We start from the raw sequence: 21572 nt of genomic DNA on the forward strand, positions 1-21572 counted from the left end.
CTAGACTACATAAGAAAAGTGTGCCTGGAACCCCACAAACTAAAAGAGTAGAAACATGGATAATGTTTATAGAATACCTCTTGAGGAAAGAAGGGTCCCAAAATGGAGTAACACAGCATGGAGCAAAAGTTCAGAGAGGCAGCCGAAATCATTATTAGGGCTTGCTGCCTGGATAGTCTTCTGCCACGGTTGTTGGTGTTATTTTCCAGCATGATCTCCATAGTCTCAGACATGATGTTACCTGAAAATAACACAAAAACCATTAAAAAGTAAGCACAACGCATTAAGGGCTAATATGGAAATGGTGGGGATATATATTCATTGAATATATGAGGCACGTGTAATCCAGGCTTTTATGTAGTCTTGCATGCTCTGTTTTTTATCCCATTAAAGTAAATGTATACAAAGTGGCAGACAATGTTGTAGGGTATGCTAATAAAAAATAATAATAAATGACCCAGAAAATATAGTTTTCAACCACATGGATATATTTTTTGTCCCATATAATAAACTAAAATATTGGCCATGCAAGGCTCGGCTTGTCCATGGTGAATATGATAGAAACCTATTTTGAAATAAATCCTTCCGAATGCCATTGACTTCTAATGTATCAGATTTTAGTTTTGTTTTATACTAGATAGCATAGTGTGTCATGTTTCTAAAGCTACACAGCATCACTGGGTGGCAAATATGACATTGCAGCAGAGCGGTGGAATTTCAAAGATCAGCCTCAGATTTCTGTCATGAATTCCACATGCCGATTTCTTGGCCTGAAAAAGTATTGTGGACATATATCCTAAATACGGCTATCATCCGTGTGCATTCTGCTTCTCACTCCTATCAATAGTAAGGAATATCCTCATTTGCAATACAGACAATAATGGGAAGTGTTGTATAATTTGTTGAATTGCCACTAGGCCAGAAGGATTCTCAAAAATTATGGATGTGTGAATGGCCCCATAGATATGACTGGGTCTTTTTTAGGGATGAGCTAACCCGAACTTTACAGGTTTGGGTTCGGCATTTGGGCAGTGGAGTAATCCCATTATGGATTCCGTTATAACAGAATATAACAGATTTCTATGTTGGAATATAAAACAGAAGCCTTTAAGAGGCATTCTATTTTGATCCGTCATAATAGTAGTCTATGGCCAAGCATAACGGATCCGTCTGGTTTCCGTTATGCAGAACGAAAAACAAAGTCTTGCATAATGGAAAAAAAATGTGGCTAGCACACAGATGAAACATACAGTTGTGTGCATGAGGCCTAATATCTGTTTTTTGTCACACACTGGACAGTGTTCTAAAGCTGTGCTGTCAAAGACTGGAAACCTGGTACGAAAGAACTAATGCAAGTGTGAACTTGGTCTTAGACTCTGTACCCAGCAGTCGTGACTTCCATTATGAAAGGAAACTGTGACATAGTAAGAATACCTGACTGATGGAACCCATTCACTTACAAAGGGGTGTGATGGATTTTGCAGCAGTGACTATCACTGTAACAGTAAAAAAAAACTTTTAAAAAACTGCATGCAGCGCTATAATACACCGATCAAGTCTACAAACACAGCCTACAATGCAAATGTGAACACAGCTCAACCCACATACTACCTAAAGTGAATGTGTTATATGATAAATTGGAGCCTTTTAGGCTTAAGAAAGGCTCTAAGGTCTGATTCACTGACACATGCTTTCCGCATTTTCTGATAGGAGATGCTTTGGAAATTATTATTCAGCTGAGCATTGTCAATAGAGTACGGTCAACACACGGACGGCAAGGAACAGACACACAGACCAAACACGGACATCTTCACAGATGAAACACTGACTGATATTTCATGGATGTCAAATGGAAATGTGAACATGGCCTAACGCTGAGCTGAAATATTGCAACCATTGGGTGAATTAAAAAAAAAAACTTTCCTTAGTATTTTTTTTTTTTTGGGGGGGAGTTTGCTGGCAATTTCTTCTTTTTTTTCTAGTCGTGACCCATGGCGCAGTGTATAGTTGGACCTGGAGCTGAGCATGCCAGTTCTGAAGCGAAGAGCCAAGGAGTCCCTCCCTCTGCTGCTTCTCCAGTCATAAGCTGAGACAGCCACACTGACAAACACTAGGTTTCCTTCAAATTGAAATTTATTTTTTTTATCCAATTTTGCACCCTACTATTAAAACTTAACCTTTCTTAATATTACTTTAATAGTTGGGGCATTTATATTAAAACACCAGCACCAACACTAAATCTGATAATTATACTTAAAAGGATTGGCCACTTTTTGGTTATTGTTGACCAATGTGTTTGTGAGATGACTATATGGCACTTACTAATATAGCCTTTGTTGAAGTTCTGCATCATTTTCTATTTTTATCCCCCCCCCCCCTTGTTTACAGAATCTTTTGTGCTGTCCACGCAGAGGTCCTGTCCAAAAGATGGCTGCTGATGTACCAGTACACATAGATGCGATTTACCTGGGCACATGACCCTCCTTCAGCAGCCATCTTATGGACAGGACTTCCATGTGGACAGGACTACAGACATTGTAAACAAGGTGGCATACCTTATGAAATTTAGAAAATGGTGGGGGATATCAACAAAGGCTATATTAATAAGGGTACTTTCACACTTGCGGCAGAGGATTCCAGCAGGCAGTTCCGTTCCGGCAATCTGGACGCAAACAGATGCATTTGTGAGACGGATCCGGATGCGGATCCATCTCACAAATGCATTGCAATACCGTATCTGTCTTTCCAGTTGTCATGCAGAAAAATGGATCCGGTATTTATTTTCTTCACAAATTTAATGGTCTGCGCATGCGCGGACGGAAAGAACTGATCCGTTTTGCCGGAACACTTGGGGCCGGATCCGGCACTAATGCATTTCAATGGAAATAATGCCAGATCCAGCATTACGGCAAGTGTTCAGGATTTTTGGCCGGAGAGAAAACTGCAGCATGCTGCGGTATTTTCTCTGGCCAAAAAACGTAAGAGGGACTGAACTGATACATCCTGATGCATACTGAATGGAATGCTCTCCATTCAGAATGCATTAGGATAAAACTGATCAGTTTTTTCTCGGCATTGAGCCCCTAGTGCGGAAATCAATACCGGAAAACAAAAACGCTAGTGTGAAAGTACCCTAAGTGTCATACAGTATAATCATCTTACAAACATATTGTTTAACAGTAGCCAGAACGTGGCCAACCCCTTTAAGGTAATGGTACTGTACATTAGACATGAGAGGGATGGAGGTTGGGGTAGGATGTAAGGAGGTAAGCAGGGTATCGGTATTTATATCTAGGCTAATCTGTGTGTGGTGGGAGGTATCCTATGATCAGCAGTGTAATTTCTCTGGTATTTTAAGCTTCCAATTATCCTCTGTAGAAGGCTATGTTTGTTACTAGATAATTTCTGTTTCCCTATGTCCCAATTATTCACTGTTCAGCGGGTACACCAGTTGTAAGTTAACTACTCTAGGCAGCCACTTCAAGGGGCTGCATTACTGGTCAGTTTCTGTAGTAACATCCATTCAATGCACATGCATTAGTCACAGTATACAGTGTATATGTGTTTGCACACACTCCCCTAGCTCTATGAAACCACTTTGAAGGATTGCAATAGAGCTCTTTTGTCACAGTTCTATACATTCAGTGTCTGACCACCATCAAACTAGTTTTATCCACTTCAAAGGGCCATATCATCATCTGTTATCGCAGCCACATTGAGCTCTGACACAATTATTGTCAATACAGCAACTTCGAAGGTCTAAACTATCTCACCAACACACACTTTCCCCACACACAGTCCTCCTACCCTACTCACACTATCTGTGGGTCATTGATGTAGTTCATTGGGTCACCAGTATGGATATCACAAGTAACAATTTAGTGTTGTCTGTTGTTTATTAAAAATAGAAAGTTAGAAGCTCCCCCAACATGTTTCATCACTATCGCGGCTTCATCAGGAGCCTGGATCTTATGACTAAGCACACCTTCTCCTCCAGTTATAACTGGTGTACCCTCTAAGCAGTGAATAATAGGAACATTAAATAATTGGAACAATAATTGGAACATAAAACAAACTACCTTATAACCAGCACAGCCTTCTACAGTGGGGAATTATTGGAAGCATAATACAGGTAAGAAATTACACCTCTGATCATAGGATACCAAGCACCACACAGATTGTCCAGGTCACTTCGGAAAAATCAATAAAAATATTTTGAAAGATTGTCCAGGCAGAAGTACAGGGCAACTATGGATACCCTGCTTACCTCCACACTTCCTCCCTCTGAAGTCTAATCTTCAGTACAATTACAATTCAGTATAATTCTCAGGTTTAGTGTTTATATAAATGCCCCAACTATTAAAGTCATGTTAATAAAGGTTAAGTTTTAGTAATAGGGTGGCAAATTGAATACAAATTTCCCTTCAAAGGGAACCTAGTGTTTAAAGCAATTGCATATCCTAGTCACCCAAGGGTCAAACTTTTTTGTATGATGAGTCACACTGACACTTCCATACCCCCCTCCTCACTTACTTGTTTTTGGCTCAGCTTGTAGTTTTCTCCACCGCACAGACCGTGTAATCTGAGCCGCTCCTGAGCACAGCACCTCCAGTGTGAGCTGTATACACTACATGCTAGCCTCTGTGTATTATAGGGTCCGGTGTAATCTGATGGGAAGGCGCAATGTCGCTAGCTTTGTGATACACAGTTATCAGTTGTGTCCCAACCAAAACAACTGGCTGGACACTACTGATATACTGTACATGAGCTCAGCCCATATCCAGCCACCCAACAGAGGCCAAAAGAACGTCCTTTTGGTCTCCATCTGAGAAGTATACGTTGGAAAACCTTTTTTTTCCAGCTGTATAGAAAAACACAATGGGTGTGAGGAGCGGGGAACCAGGGTTTACAGTTCTGGTGATAAGTTGAGGTCCCAGTGTTTGGTCTCCAAACAATCTAACACTTACCATCTATTCAGTGGATGTAATAAATGCATCTGACTGGAATATCCCTTTAAAGGAAGTCTGTCACCAAGTTTTCACTATTTAAATTATCAGCAATATATAGCAGAACATGTAAACACTATTGCCAACATAACTTCACACTCTGGTGACATGCAGGTATTTCCAGAAAAAGAACTTTAACCACTTAAAGGGGTATTCCAGTAGGTAAAAGTTTATCCCCTCTCCTACCGCTGGGACCCCCACTGATCATGAGAACAGGGGGTCCCATACCCCATGCAGTCCCCCTGCTGCTCCCCTGAAATGACTGGAGCACCAGTTTGCACATGCGCACGGCCGCTCCATTAATTACTAAGGGAATTCCAGAGATAGGTGAGTAGCATACTCTCTTATCTATGGAACTCCCATAGAAATGAATAGAGTGGCCGAGCGCATGAGCGACCAGCCGCTCCGGTCATTTCAGGGGAGCAGCAGGGGGACTGCACCTGATACGGGGACCTGTTCTTGTGATCAGTGGAGTTCCAAACAGTAGGACCCCTACTGATCTGATAGTTATCCCCTATCCTGTGGGAATAACTTTACCTACCAGAATACCCATTTAAGGACACAGCAATATTCAGTTTTTTACTCCCTGCCCTCCTGGAGCCTAACCTTTTTGTGGGACAAGTGGTACATTCTAATGGTACCAATATGTATTACGTTCCCTATGCGGTAAATTGACATTTTACGTTCATTGCCTGGGTCAGTATAATTACAGTGATACCAAATTTATATAGTTTAAAAAATAAAAACTTTTTTCTTTGCATTGCAATATTGTCAGCCATAACTTTTTTTTGCATATTTTCATCTTGAAGGGTGATCTGTAGTTTTTATTAATGCCATTTTGGGGTGACTATTTAATCATATAATTTATCCGATTTTTTGCGGCGGTGAAGCAATGAAAAAACAGGTTGATTAAATTTTTTATATTTTATTCATATTTTTTTTTTTTTACACTTATTCCCACTTGGGAATTTGAACATGTGATTGTCTGATTGCTTCTCGAATAAACTGCAATGATTTAAGATTCAGTGGGGGAGATTTATCAAACTGGTGTAAACTAGATCTGGCTTAGTTGCCCGTAGTAACCAATCAGATTCTACCTTTCATTTTCCAAACGATCTGTGAAAAATGAAAGGTGGAATCTGATTGGTTGCTATGGGCAACTAAGCCAGTTCTACTTTACACCAGCTTGATAAATCTCCCCCAGTGTGTGTGCATCACGCGTTTATTCTTCGCACACATCATGTATAACATTTTATTTTTTATTTTTTTATTGGGGTGTTTTTTTGCACTGTAATATTATCACAGCCTTAGGGCCGCTTCACACGAGCGGATGCCGTGCGTGGCATCCGCTCCGTGAAAGAGTGCCAAGACCCGCTGCAGACTGCAGAGGCACGGAGCGGTAAGATGACTGTTAATGCTCCGTGCCTCTCTGTGATCTCTTTACTACGAAATCACAGTGACAACTGTGATTTCGTAGTAAAGAGATCACAGAGAGGCACGGAGCATTAACAGTCATGTTACTGCTCCGTGCCTCTGCAGTCTGCAGCGGGTCTTGGCACTCTTTCACGGAGCGGATGCCACGCACGGCATCCGCTCGTGTGAAGCAGCCCTTAGGGCTCAGGCACACAAATGTATTTTCTTTTCATGTCCGTTACATTTTTTGTTTTTTGGGCAAAAACGGAAGTTACTCCATGTGCATTCCATTTCCGTAAGTCCGTATGCTACGTTTGTGCTGTTTTGTGCCGCAAAAATTAACATTTGTGCTGCTTTTATTTAAAAGATAATAGTAATTGTTTGTTTCAAGATGATGACCTCACCAGCCCCCTTACAACAGCAATAAGACATTAAACTTGCTGGTTGGTTAGTGCTATGTTTGTGCTGGTTTGTGCCATTTAAATCTACATTCTACTTCCTTTCGTTTTCAAGTTATTAACCATTTATTGAAAGGTCACCAAAGGTCACCCAGCACCCTACCACAGCCAAAAAACACAAAACCGGGCTGGTTAGTTAGTGCTACGCTTGTGCTGCTTTTATTTGTAAGATGATAGCAATTTTTTTTTTTTTTTTTTTTTTTTTTTTTTAAGATGATGACATCACCAGCCCCACTGCAACAGCCAAAAGACACAAAATCAGGCTGGTTGGTTAGTGCTGCATTCGTGCTGTAAAAATGATCATTTGTGCTGCTTAATTTTATGAACTCCATTAACAGGGCTGAAGAATACTCACTTTACACAGGTAGTAAGACAAGTTAATATGGACTGACATCACTTGAGGTAAGAATGATTATAGCTACAGCCCAAAAAAAATAAATACTAACTATCAAGAAGTAGAAGAGTAAAATGTGTCTTAAACATTTTTATTCTACAAATCATTTTACAAACTGTAGATCGTAGTTTTCATGAAAATCAATGACAAACTAAGAACAAAAAAACCAAAACATAGAGATATCCATATTAAGTTCTGACTTTTTCACACTCTTCATTAAACAGTAACTGCACGTGTCAATGGGAAGTGCATAAAAAAGTTGATTATCTCAAGCTAAAACCTTTGCTACCTACGCATAACAAATGGTAATTGGGAACTACAAGCAGCCAATAATCCAACCAGCCCGGTTTCGTGTTTTTTGGCTGTGGTGGGGGGCTGGGTGACCTTTCAACAAATGGTTAATAACTCGAAAACGAAAGGAAGTAGAATGTAGATTTAAATGGCACAAACCAGCACAAATGTAGCACTAACCAACCAGCCCGGTTTCGTGTCTTTTGGCTGTGGTGGGGGGCTGGGTGACCTTTTAATAAATGATTAATAACTTGACAACGGAAGGAGAAAGAATGGAAATTTAAACGGCACAAACCAGAACAAACATAGCACTAACCAACCAGCAAGTTTCATGTCTTTTTGCTGTTGTAAGGGGGCTGGTGAGGTCATCATCTTGAAACAAACAATTGCTATTATCCTTAAAATAAAAGCAGCACAAATGTTCATTTTTGCGGCACAAAACAGCACAAACGTAGCACTAAAGAAACACACTGGAGTTTTGTGACTTTGGGGCTTCATAAGCTATAAGCCATATTCATCCAAATTATAACAAATAAAGGCTTGAAATATCTCGCTTTGCATGTAATGAGTCTATCTCATATGTTAGTTTCACCTTTTAAGTCGCATTACTGAAATAAATTAACTTTGCACAATATTCAAATTTTTTGAGTTTCACCTGTATGTATTTTCTTCACCCCCACTAATCAGCTGTTTCAGAAGGCATCAGTGATCACAGTAGCGCCACAGCCTTTTCTCAGCTCACCAAACACAACGCCATACATTTTACTGTGCTTGCTATTACAGCTCAGCTTCAGTCACTTTAACCCCTTCAGGACACAGACCCTTTTTTGAAAATCTGACATGTGTAACTTTATGTGGTAATAACTTTGGAACACTTTTACTTTTCCAAGCCATTCTGAGATTATTTTCTCGTGACACAATGTACTTTATGTTAAAGATAAATTTGAGTCGATATGTTTTACCTTTAAATATAAAAAAAATCCCAAATTTATGGAAAGTTTGGAAAAATTTGCTATTTTAGAAATTTGAATTTATATGATTTTAAGATGGATAGTGATACTTCATATAGTAGTTATTAATTAACATTCACCATATGTCTACTCCATGTTTGCATCATCTTGTGAATGTCATTTTATCTAGGATGTTAGAAGCCTTAGTTTTTTAGAAGCAAATTTTCTAATTTTTTATGAAATTTCCAAAATACACTTTTTTAGGACCAATACATAAATGGCCCCATTTTAGAAACTACCCCGTTCAGGTTATTAAAAAAATTATTTTACTAATGTTGTTAGCCTGTTATATGTTTCACGAAAATTTAAGGAAAATGGGGGGAAAATTTCACTTCTTTTGCAGATTTTTTTTTTTAAACTCGTATTATTGAGAATAGCAACCAAAATTGGTACATTTATACATATGACAAAATCAAGAATCATATATGTGGACATACATACATTGCCATGAAATGGTACAGAGCAGAAAAAAAATGTGACATATTTCCATCCAGAGAACAATGAAGAAAAAAGAAAAGCATGTGACTTCTTCTGGTAAAGTGCATTTTGTTTTGTTTCACACCCCCCCCCCGCTTATCATAAACCATGAAATATTACAACATGTGATATCACGTGGGCTGCACGGATTGCATGTGGGAAGGCATTGCAGTGGTAGGTGATGAACACCAAGATCCCCATATTTTATCAAATTTCTGAGGGCACTTCCTATTACCGTACATCACCTTTTCATAAGGTAAAATTTGGTTCACCAGTGCCTTCCACTGACCTATTGTCGGCGGTCTGTCCGCCATCCATCGCAGGGCTATAGCCTTCCTGGCCAGAAATAAGGTTTCTCTTAGGAAGGTGCATACATACAGGGAGCGGGTATCCCCATCCACTATCCCTAGCAGACAAATCTTAGGACAACAGGGTGTCACCTCTGTATTCAGAGTCGATAGAATATCCACTACTTTCTTCCAAAAGGGTTGCACGTACCGGCAGTCCCAGATAAGATGCCAGAAATCCGCATTTTCTTGAGCGCATCTATGGCATCTCGTGTGGTCAAGCCTTCTCATTTTATGTAGCCTGGTAGGTGTTAGATAACTTCTGTGGAGAATGAATAATTGAGTAAGCCTATTGCTGAGAGAAGGTGATACAGTTGATGGTGCGCATAAAGCCTCAGCCCATTCCTCATCAGTAAGTTGTGACACCCTCTCTTTCCACCTCATCTCCACCAACAGGGGTTTGGGCCTAAGTTTAAGATCTAGAAGATGCGTGTATAACTTTGAGATCATCCCTCTCGGTCCCTGTGCCCTGAGAATACCTATCAATGGGTATTTGGAAATAGCCTTCACTGCCCCCTGAAATTGAGCCTGGAGGGCATGACGTAGCTGTAGGTACCTATAAAATTGGGGCCTTAACACCCCAAACTTCTCCTGGAGCTGAGAGAACGATTGAAGAACCCCCTTCTCATACAGGTCCCTTAAAGTGAGGATGCCGCAGTTTTCCCAGATAACCCTTCCTTCACAGTGTCTCAAGTGGGGGAACATAGGATTGTCCCATAATACTATATCATCAGGAAAGTCTCAGTATTATTGGAGCTTGGCAGCTCTCCACACCTGATTAGCTAACCTGTGTATGGGTAATAATCGACCCTCTATTGACTGTAAGTTTTCTAGAACCGGCCACAGGGTAGAGAGACCCAAATGGTGTTTTAAGTAAAATTCAGAATTCGGTATGGGAGTCTGCGAGACCCATGTAGCCAGAAATCTGAGCTGACCTGCCAAGAAATACAGAAAGAAATCAGGCATAGCCGCCCCTCCCTGCTGCCAACCGCTCTGCAGAACGTCAAGAGCCAACTTCCTTCTCTCTTTACCCCACACAAATTTTGCCACAATCGAATGCAGCCGCACAAAAAAGCTCCTCGGAACTGAGGTGCACGCGTGTTCTAATAAGTACAATGCTTTGGGTAGGAGAACCATCTTAACAAGATTCAATCTGCCCATGACTGACAAAGGCAATGTGCTCCATGACTTGAATTTGTCTATAGCGTAAGATTCAATAGGAACAATGTTGAGTTGGTGTGACAACGTTGGTTCCTTGGTAGGGATGAGCGAACTCGAACTGTATAGTTCGGGTTCGTACCGAATTTTGGGGTGTCCGTGACACGGACCCGAACATTTTCGTAAAAGTCCGGGTTCGGGTTCGGTGTTCGTCGCTTTCTTGGCGCTTTTGTGACGCTTTCTTGGCGCTTTTTGAAAGGCTGCAAAGCAGCCAATCAACAAGCGTCATACTACTTGCCCCAAGAGGCCGTCACAGTCATGCCTACTATTGGCATGGCTGTGATTGGCCAGAGCACCATGTGACCCAGCCTCTATTTAAGCTGGAGTCACATAGCGCCGCCCGTCACTCTGCTCTGATTAGCGTAGGGAGAGGTTGCGGCTGCGTCAGTAGGGCGAGATTAGGCAGATTAACTCCTCCAAAGGACTTGATTAATCGATCGATCTGCAGCTGTGCATCATTGAGCTGCTGAAATTCAATTGCTCACTGTTTTTAGGCTGCCCAGACCGTTTGTCAGTCACTTTTTTCTGGGGTGATCGGCGGCCATTTTGTGTCTTGTGCGGTGCTGCGACCAAGTGCATCCAAGCTGCGACCAAGTGCATTTAACCCTCAAAGGTGTGGTTGTTTTTTGGCTAAAGCCTACATCAGGGTGAAGCTGTCACACCAAGTGCATTTAACCAGCAATAGTCTGTTCATTTTTTGGCCATATACTACATCAGGGGCAAGTTGCGCCTGTCACCAAGTGCATTTAACCCTCAATGGTGTGGTTGTTTTTTGGCTAAAGCCTACATCAGGGTGAAGCTGTCACACCAAGTGCATTTAACCAGCAATAGTCTGTTCATTTTTTGGCCATATACTACATCAGGGGCAAGCTGCGCCCGTCACCAAGTGCATTTAACCCTCAGTAGTGTGGTTGGTCAAGCTGTCACACCAAGTGCATTTAACCAACAATAGTGTGGTTATTTTTTGGCCATATCCCAGTCTAATTCTGTCACTAAATCCATACCGGTCACCCAGCGCCTAAATACTAGGCCTCAAATTTATATCCCGCTAAATCTGTCGTTACCGCTGTACTGTTGTGGCTGGGCAAGTTATTTAGTGTCCGTCAAAGCACATTTTTTGTTCAGGGTTGAAATACAATTCCCAATTTAGCAATTTCATAATTTAGTGGTTTCTGCTATATCAGAGCAATTTGAAATCTATCCCTAAAAGGGTATATAATATTCAAGGTGCGCATAGGGTCATTCAGAATAACTTCACAGACACACTACTGTGCATTTCCAAGTCTAATTCTGTTAGTAAATCCATACCGGTCACCCAGCGCCTAAATACTAGGCCTCAAATTTATATCCCGCTAAATCTGTCGTTACCGCTGTACTGTTGTGGCTGGGCAAGTTATTTAGTGTCCGTTAAAGCACATTTTTTGTTCAGGGTTGAAATACAATTCCCAATTTAGCAATTTCATAATTTAGTGGTTTCTGCTATATCAGAGCTATTTGAAATCTATCCCTAAAAGGGTATATAATATTCAAGGTGCACATAGGGTCATTCAGAATAACTTTACACACACGCTACTGTGCATTTCCAAGTCTAATTCTGTCACTAAATCCATACCGGTCACCCAGCGCCTAAATACTAGGCCTCAAATTTATATCCCGCTAAATCTGTCGTTACCGCTGTCCTGTTGTGGATGGGCAAGTTATTTAGTGTCCGTCAAAGCACATTTTTTGTTCTGGGTTGAAATACAATTCCCAATTTAGCAATTTCATAATTTAGTGGTTTCTGCTATATCAGAACTATTTGAAATCTATCCCTAAAAGGGTATATAATATTCAAGGTGCACATAGGGTCATTCAGAATAACTTCACACACACGCTACTGTGCATTTCCAAGTCTAATTCTGTCACTAAATCCATACCGGTCACCCAGCGCCTAAATACTAGGCCTCAAATTTATATCCCGCTGAATTTGAATACAATACATTGGGCCAAATAATATTTTTGTTGTTGTGGTGAACCATAACAATGAGGAAAACATCTAGTAAGGGACGCGGACGTGGACATGGTCGTGGTGGTGTTAGTGGACCCTCTGGTGCTGGGAGAGGACGTGGCCATTCTGCCACATCCACACGTCCTAGTGTACCAACTACCTCAGGTCCCAGTAGCCGCCAGAATTTACAGCGATATATGGTGGGGCCCAATGCCGTTCTAAGGATGGTAAGGCCTGAGCAGGTACAGGCATTAGTCAATTGGGTGGCCGACAGTGGATCCAGCACGTTCACATTATCTCCCACCCAGTCTTCTGCAGAAAGCGCACAGATGGCGCCTGAAAACCAACCCCATCAGTCTGTCACATCACCCCCATGCATATCAGGGAAACTGTCTGAGCCTCAAGTTATGCAGCAGTCTCTTATGCTGTTTGAAGACTCTGCTGGCAGGGTTTCCCAAGGGCATCCACCTAGCCCTTCCCCAGCGGTGGAAGACATAGACTGCACTGACGCACAACCACTTATGTTTGCTGATGATGAGGACATGGGAATACCACCTCAGCATGTCTCTGATGATGACGAAACACAGGTGCCAACTGCTGCGTCTTTCTGCAGTGTGCAGACTGAACAGGAGGTCAGGGATCAAGACTGGGTGGAAGACGATGCAGGGGACAATGAGGTCCTAGACCCCACATGGAATGAAGGTCGTGCCACTGACTTTCACAGTTCGGAGGAAGAGGCAGTGGTGAGACCGAGCCAACAGCGTAGCAAAAGAGGGAGCAGTGGGCAAAAACAGAACACCCGCCGCCAAGAGACTCCGCCTGCTACTGCCCGCCGCCATCTGGGACCGAGCACCCCAAAGGCAGCTTCAAGGAGTTCCCTGGCATGGCACTTCTTCAAACAATGTGCCGACGACAAGACCCGAGTGGTTTGCACGCTGTGCCATCAGAGCCTGAAGCGAGGCATTAACGTTCTGAACCTGAGCACAACCTGCATGACCAGGCACCTGCATGCAAAGCATGAACTGCAGTGGAGTAAACACCTTAAAACCAAGGAAGTCACTCAGGCTCCCCCTGCTACCTCTTCTGCTGCTGCCGCCTCGGCCTCTTCTGCTGCTGCCGCCTCGGCCTCTTCCTCCGCCTCTGGAGGAACGTTGGCACCTGCCGCCCAGCAAACAGGGGATGTACCACCAACACCACCACCACCACCTCCGTCACCAAGCGTCTCAACCATGACACACGGCAGCGTTCAGCTCTCCATCTCACAAACATTTGAGAGAAAGTGTAAATTCCCACCTAGCCACCCTCGATCCCTGGCCCTGAATGCCAGCATTTCTAAACTACTGGCCTATGAAATGCTGTCATTTAGGCTGGTGGACACAGACAGCTTCAAACAGCTCATGTCGCTTGCTGTCCCACAGTATGTTGTTCCCAGCCGGCACTACTTCTCCAAGAGAGCCGTGCCTTCCCTGCACAACCAAGTATCCGATAAAATCAAGTGTGCACTGCGCAACGCCATCTGTAGCAAGGTCCACCTAACCACAGATACGTGGACCAGTAAGCACGGCCAGGGACGCTATATCTCCCTAACTGCACACTGGGTAAATGTAGTGGCAGCTGGGCCCCAGGCGGAGAGCTGTTTGGCGCACGTCCTTCCGCCGCCAAGGATCGCAGGGCAACATTCTTTGCCTCCTGTTGCCACCTCCTCCTTCTCGGCTTCCTCCTCCTCTTCTTCCACCTGCTCATCCAGTCAGCCACACACCTTCACCACCAACTTCAGCACAGCCCGGGGTAAACGTCAGCAGGCCATTCTGAAACTCATATGTTTGGGGGACAGGCCCCACACCGCACAGGAGTTGTGGCAGGGTATAGAACAACAGACCGACGAGTGGTTGCTGCCGGTGAGCCTCAAGCCCGGCCTGGTGGTGTGTGATAATGGGCGAAATCTCGTTGCAGCTCTGGGACTAGCCAATTTGACGCACATCCCTTGCTTGGCGCATGTGCTGAATTTGGTGGTGCAGAAGTTCATTCACAACTACCCCGACATGTCAGAGCTGCTGCATAAAGTGTGGGCCGTCTGTTCGCGCTTCCGGCGTTCACATCCTGCTGCTGCTCGCCTGTCTGCGCTACAGCGTAACTTCGGCCTTCCCGCTCACCGCCTCATATGCGACGTGCCCACCAGGTGGAACTCCACCTTGCACATGCTGGACAGACTGTGCGAGCAGCAGCAGGCCATAGTAGAGTTTCAGCTGCAGCACGCACGGGTCAGTCGCACTACAGAACAGCACCACTTCACCACCAATGACTGGGCCTCCATGCGAGACCTGTGTGCCCTGTTGCGCTGTTTCGAGTACTCCACCAACATGGCCAGTGGCGATGACGCCGTTATCAGCGTTACAATACTACTTCTATGTCTCCTTGAGAAAACACTTAGGGCGATGATGGAAGAGGAGGTGGCCCAGGAGGAGGAGGAGGAGGAGGAGGAGGAGGAAGAGGGGTCATTTTTAGCACTTTCAGGCCAGTCTCTTCGAAGTGACTCAGAGGGAGGTTTTTGGCAACAGCAGAGGCCAGGTACAAATGTGGCCAGCCAGGGCCCACTACTGGAGGACGAGGAGGACGAGGATGAGGAGGATGAGGATGAAGCATGGTCACAGCGGGGTGGCACCCAACGCAGCTCGGGTCCATCACTGGTGCGTGGCTGGGGGGAAAGGCAGGACGATGACGATACGCCTCCCACAGAGGACAGCTTGTCCTTACCCCTGGGCAGCCTGGCACACATGAGCAACTACATGCTGCAGTGCCTGCGCAACGACAGCAGAGTTGCCCACATTTTAACCTGTGCGGACTACTGGGTTGCCACCCTGCTGGATCCACGCTACAAAGACAATGTGCCCACCTTACTTCCTGCACTGGAGCGTGATAGGAAGATGCGCGAGTACAAGCGCACGTTGGTAGACGCGCTACTGAGAGCATTCCCAAATGTCACAGGGGAACAAGTGGAAGCCCAAGGCCAAGGCAGAGGAGGAGCAAGAGGTCGCCAAGGCAGCTGTGTCACGGCCAGCTCCTCTGAGAGCAGGGTTAGCATGGCAGAGATGTGGAAAACTTTTGTCAACACGCCACAGCTAACTGCACCACCACCTGATACGCAACGTGTTAGCAGGAGGCAACATTTCACTTACATGGTGGAACAGTACATGTGCACACCCCTCCACGTACTGACTGATGGTTCGGCCCCATTCAACTTCTGGGTCTCTAAATTGTCAACGTGGCCAGAGCTAGCCTTTTATGCCTTGGAGGTGCTGGCCTGCCCGGCGGCCAGCGTTTTGTCTGAACGTGTATTCAGCACGGCAGGGGGCGTCATTACAGACGAACGCAGCCGCCTGTCTACAGCCAATGTGGACAAGCTGACGTTCATAAAAATGAACCAGGCATGGATCCCACAGGACCTGTCCGTCCCTTGTCCAGATTAGACATTAACTACCTCCCCTTAACCATATATTATTGGACTCCAGGGCACTTCCTCATTCAATCCTATTTTTATTTTCATTTTACCATTATATTGCGAGGCTACCCAAAGTTGAATGAACCTCTCCTCTGTCTGGGTGCCAGGGCCTAAATATATGCCAATGGACTGTTCCAATTTTGGGTGACGTGAAGCCTGATTCTCTGCTATGACATGCAGACTAATTCTCTGCTGACATGAAGCCAGATCCTCTGTTACGGGACCTCTCTCCTCTGCCTGGGTGCTGGGCCTAAATATCTGACAATGGACAGTTGCATTGGTGGCTGACGTGAAGCCTGATTCTCTGCTATGACATGCAGACTAATTCTCTGCTGACATGAAGCCAGATTGTCTGTTACAGGACCTCTCTCCTCTGCCTGGGTGCTGGGCCTAAATTTATGAAAATGGACTCTTACAGTGGTGGGTGACGTGAAGCCTGATTCTCTGCTATGACATGAAGACTGATTCTCTGCTGACATGAAGCCAGATTGTCTGTTACGGGACCTCTCTCCTCTGCCTGGGTGCTGGGCCTAAATTTATGACAATGGACTGTTGCAGTGGTGGCTGACGTGAAGCCTGATTCTCTGCTATGACATACAGACTGATTCTCTGCTGACATGAAGCCAGATCCTCTGTTACGGGACCTCTCTCCTCTGCCTGGGTGCTGGGCCTAAATTTATGAAAATGGACTGTTGCAGTGGTGGGTGACGTGAAGCCTGATTCTCTGCTATGATATGAAGACTGATTCTCTGCTGACATGAAGCCAGATTGTCTGTTACGGGACCTCTCTCCTCTGCCTGGGTGCTGGGCCTAAATTTATGAAAATGGACTCTTACAGTGGTGGGTGACGTGAAGCCTGATTCTCTGCTATGACATGAAGACTGATTCTCTGCTGACATGAAGCCAGATTGTCTGTTACGGGACCTCTCTCCTCTGCCTGGGTGCTGGGCCTAAATTTATGAAAATTGACTCTTACAGTGGTGGGTGACGTGAAGCCTGATTCTCTGCTATGACATGAAGACTGATTCTCTGCTATAACATAAAGACTGATTCTCTGCTATAACATGAAGACTGATTCTCTGCTGACATGAAGCCAGATTGTCTGTTACGGGACCTCTCTCCTCTGCCTGGGTGCTGGGCCTAAATTTATGACAATGGACTGTTGCAGTGGTGGGTGACGTGAAGCCTGATTCTCTGCTATGATATGAAGACTGATTCTCTGCTGACATGAAGCCAGATCCTTTGTTACGGGACCTCTCTCCTCTGCCTGGGTGCTGGGCCTAAATTTATGAAAATGGACTGTTGCAGTGGTGGGTGACGTGAAGCCTGATTCTCTGCTATGACATGAAGACTGATTCTCTGCTGACATGAAGCCAGATTGTCTGTTACGGGACCTCTCTCCTCTGCCTGGGTGCCGGGGCCTAAATATCTGAGAATGGACTGTTCCAGTGGTGGGTGACGGGAAGCCAGATTCTCTGCTATGGGACCTCTCTCCAATTGATTTTGGTTAATTTTTATTTATTTAATTTTTATTTTAAATCATTTCCCTATCCACATTTGTTTGCAGGGGATTTACCTACATGTTGCTACCTTTTGCAGCCCTCTAGCCCTTTCCTGGGCTGTTTTACAGCCGTTTTAGTGCCGAAAAGTTCGGGTCCCCATTGACTTCAATGGGGTTCGGGACGAAGTTCGGATCGGGTTCGGATCCCGAACCCGAACATTTTCGGGAAGTTCGGCCGAACTTCTCGAACCCGAACATCCAGGTGTTCGCTCAACTCTATTCCTTGGTAATTATGATACCGAGGTACTTAAAATGAATCACCACCATAAGGTTATGGTAAATCGTAGGCCAGTCCGGCGACCATAAGGGCATAAGGGCCGACTTGGACCAGTTGATACGTAGGCCGGAGAAATTACCAAATTGGTCAATCAAGTCAATTGCTCTCAGTAGGGATGAGTCCACATTGTCCAAAAGTAGGATAAGGTCATCTGCGTATAACCCTAATCTGTCTTCTCTACCTCCTACTGACACCCCCTTAAAAACGCTATCCTGTCATATTCTGATGGCTAGATGTTCAATTGCCACTGCAAACAGCAATGGGGATAAGGGGCATCCCTGCCGAGTACCTCTGTGCAAAGGAAATGTAGGGGATGACGAGCCATTGATCATTATATTAGCAGTGGGCCGGTGGTAAAGCACCCTAATCCATTTGATGAAAGTGGGGCCAAAGCCAAAACATTCTAGGGTATGCAGCAAGAACTCCCACTCAATGGAGTCGAATGCCTTGGCTGTATCTAAGGATGCCAAGGCCCACTATCTAACGTTCATGCAACCCACCTGCGCCACTACCTGGGCTCTCCTAATATTGCTGGAGGTGGACCGGCCCGGTATAAAGCCAGATTGATCCTCATGGACTATTGAAGTAATCACTTTATTTAACCTATTCGCAAGGACTTTAGTTAGTATTTTGTAATCTAGGTTCAAAAGTGATATTGGGCGATAAGAACCACACTCCATTGGATTTTTATCTGGCTTTAAGAGAACCACAATAGAGGCGTCATACAGGGAGTCCGGAAGATATCCTTTCTCCAGGGAGGCAACATACATTCCACGTAAATGAGGCCCTAGAATATCCACATATTTCGAGTAAACCTCCAGGGGGATGCCGTCAGGGCCCGGAGACTTACCCAAGTTTAGACCCCTTATTGCAGCCACTACCTCCTCCAGCGTGATCTCTTCATCAAGGATCCCCCTATCCAAGGGAGATAATTGAGGATGATCCACCTCACCCAAGTACGCCCGAAGTGCAGGCAGGGTATACTGGGTTCTTGAAGAGTATAGTTCACTGTAGAACTCCCTAAACCTATTCAAGATTCCAGGGTCCTCCACTACAGATCCGTTCTCATTCTGTATGCGGATGATCGGAGGGGCCATAGTGTTACGTCTGATAACCTGTGCTAGGATCTTCCCTGTCTTGCTACCCTGTTCAAAGGCTTGTTGTTTGAGAAAGAAGAGCTTGCGATCGCTCTTTTCCTGTAAGCATAACATGTATTGCCTACCCTTCTGCATCCAGTCTAGTCTATTCTCTTCGGTGGGGTCAGATACATACGCAATCTCAGCTGCCTTACATAACGCACATACCTCCTCCTCCCTGAGCCTCGCGTTTTTTTTAAGATATGATATGGATGACTTGGCACATCCTCTCACATAAGCTTTCAGGGTATCCCACATTATAAGAGGGTCACCGTCTCCTACCGCATTTAAGTCCACAAATACCCTTAGCTGGTCAGGTATACGGTCGTTTATATTCATCAGGGACAGCCAGAATGGGTGACTGCGAAGATTGTTGCCACGTGACTCGCCCTCAGAAGAGGTCAGAGTTGCCACGATAGGTGCATGATCAGACGGTCCCTGAGGCATATACTTCACGTCCGCTATTGCAAGATAGGCCTGTGCATCACACAACAGATAGTCAATTATGGATAGCGCCCCCTTGGAGGGTGTAAAACATGAGAATTCCCTGCTGGATGGATTCCTTTCCCTCCACACGTCTAGCCACCCCAGTTCCGAGATGAATCGACCAAGCCGCGTGACACCCGTCTGCGTGTCGTCCGCACGCGGGTTGGCCTGAAATCTATCTATTACCTCATTCCCCACCATATTAAGGTCACCCATGCACAGCACCCTGGAGTATGGGAATTGAGCCGCGAAGCTGGCTGCGGCCTGCAGAACAGAGAGATTGGCAGGAGGAGGTATGTACACATTAATTATAACACAGGGCGCGCCATTTAAATGTGCATAGATAAAGATGTACTGGCCCTCAGGGTCCGCCACCTCTTGATGCACCTCCCACCGTACTGAGCGATGGACCAGCACGGAAACACCCCTAGAATGTGACGTGCCATATGCGCTCATTAACCATTGCACCCAGGGTTTACGCAATCTTCCCTCTGTATCTGCTGTGATGTGGGTTTCCTGGAGACACAATATGTGCGGGTTGTATACCCGAATTTGTGCAAATACCGCCATACGTTTCCTGGGACCACCTAGACCACGCACGTTCCAGGACATATACGTTATAGATGCCATGGGATTTGGCCTAGCATTAATAAGTATGTTGGTCTAGGAAACCCATATGCACCTGCCCTAATACCTCCGCAGCAATGTAGAACACAATAGTAGACGATGCACCAGTTGCTATATAAACAGTAAAACTGATAACTTAACAGTGAATCCCGCAGTACCGGGTGAAAAACACATGCGAAGCACATAACATTAGTGACCATGTTAACGGAGGACCTGCACAGTGTAGACATAATGCAAACAAGTGCAGGTGAGAGCGCTGGCTCCCAATATCAAGAGTAAGCTTGGCTAACGGCTCATTAAACCTGAAGCATAATCTGGGACATATTACGGACATACTCACGGGCCCCTCACACCCGTGAGCCATCAGGAGAGAAGTCCGCCTGGAGTCCAACAGAATTGTGTATACTCAAAGTAGAAGGACAATAGAAAAAATAAGAGTCAGTCCCAGGGTTAGAACAAGTATGATTTCTATCATAGGATTGTCCCCTCTTCTTTAGGGCGCATTCCGGGGTCTCACCATGAGCCAGTCCTCGGCCTCCCTGGGATTGTTGAAGAAGTGCGATTTCCCGCCATCCAGAACTCTCAGACGGGCTGGATAGGCCATAGAATATTGTAAATCCATGTCCCTCAGGCGTTTCTTTATAGATGTAAACGTAGCTCTCTTCTTCTGTAGTTCTGCCGAAAAGTCCGGATACAGGGAGATGTTAGCAGAACCGAGGGCGATGGTCTGTTTGATTCTGGCCTTAGATAAGATGAGGTCGCGGTCCCGCCAGTTGAGCATGCGGGCGAGGAGTGGTCTTGGTGGGGCCCCTGGTGGGGGCATTTGAGCTGGGACCCGGTGGGCTCTCCACCACAAAGGCCGCCGAGAAGGACGCATCTGGGAACGTAGATTTAAACCATCCCTCCAGGAATGTAGCGGGATCGGATCCCTCGGTCCTCTCAGGCATTCCCAGTATGCGGACGTTATTCCTCCTCGAGCGGTTTTCTAGGTCGTCACATTTCTGACGCCATAGTTCAACCGCACCCTCCACAGCAGTCACCCTCGCAGCCAGGGGTCTGGTCGAGTCTTCCAACTCTGACACTCTCTCCTCTGTGAGTCGGACCCTCTCTGTTGGACATCATGACACAGGAGGCCCAGATCCACTCTGATCTCCTCAATCTTTCCTGTGAGTGACGACTGGCCCCCTATAATGGCTGCCATAAGCTGGCTGTGGGAGACCTGCAGAGTGAGTTCAGGCTCTCCCTCCAGTTCCGTCGCTGAGGCCTGTCCGACTTGTCCCCTGGTGAGCGGTGCACGAGGAGAGGAGGTAGCAGCAGCGCCATGTTGTGAGTCTTGGCGGGCGAACTCCTTCAGGCGATCCGCTGCTTGTTGTGCCTTGCTGGGA

At 45.3% G+C, this 21572-nt stretch overlaps 1 protein-coding gene across 1 annotated transcript in view; it reads right to left on the bottom strand.

Annotated features, from left to right (window-relative positions):
* LOC122935403 (MFS-type transporter SLC18B1-like) overlaps positions 1-20968 on the bottom strand; it is a 97008-nt gene extending 76040 nt beyond the window's left edge. Inside the window, exons 1-3 of the mRNA XM_044291174.1 lie at positions 20705-20968; positions 19464-19551; positions 78-241 (exon numbers count right to left, since the gene is read on the bottom strand). Of these exons, the coding sequence (XP_044147109.1) occupies positions 78-241; positions 19464-19551; positions 20705-20968 (516 nt within the window). The remainder of the gene's footprint in view (positions 1-77; positions 242-19463; positions 19552-20704) is intronic.
* Between the last annotated feature and the right edge of the window lie 604 nt (positions 20969-21572).

This window comes from Bufo gargarizans, chromosome 4, assembly GCF_014858855.1.
Source record: "Bufo gargarizans isolate SCDJY-AF-19 chromosome 4, ASM1485885v1, whole genome shotgun sequence".
NCBI classification, from domain to species: domain Eukaryota; kingdom Metazoa; phylum Chordata; class Amphibia; order Anura; family Bufonidae; genus Bufo; species Bufo gargarizans.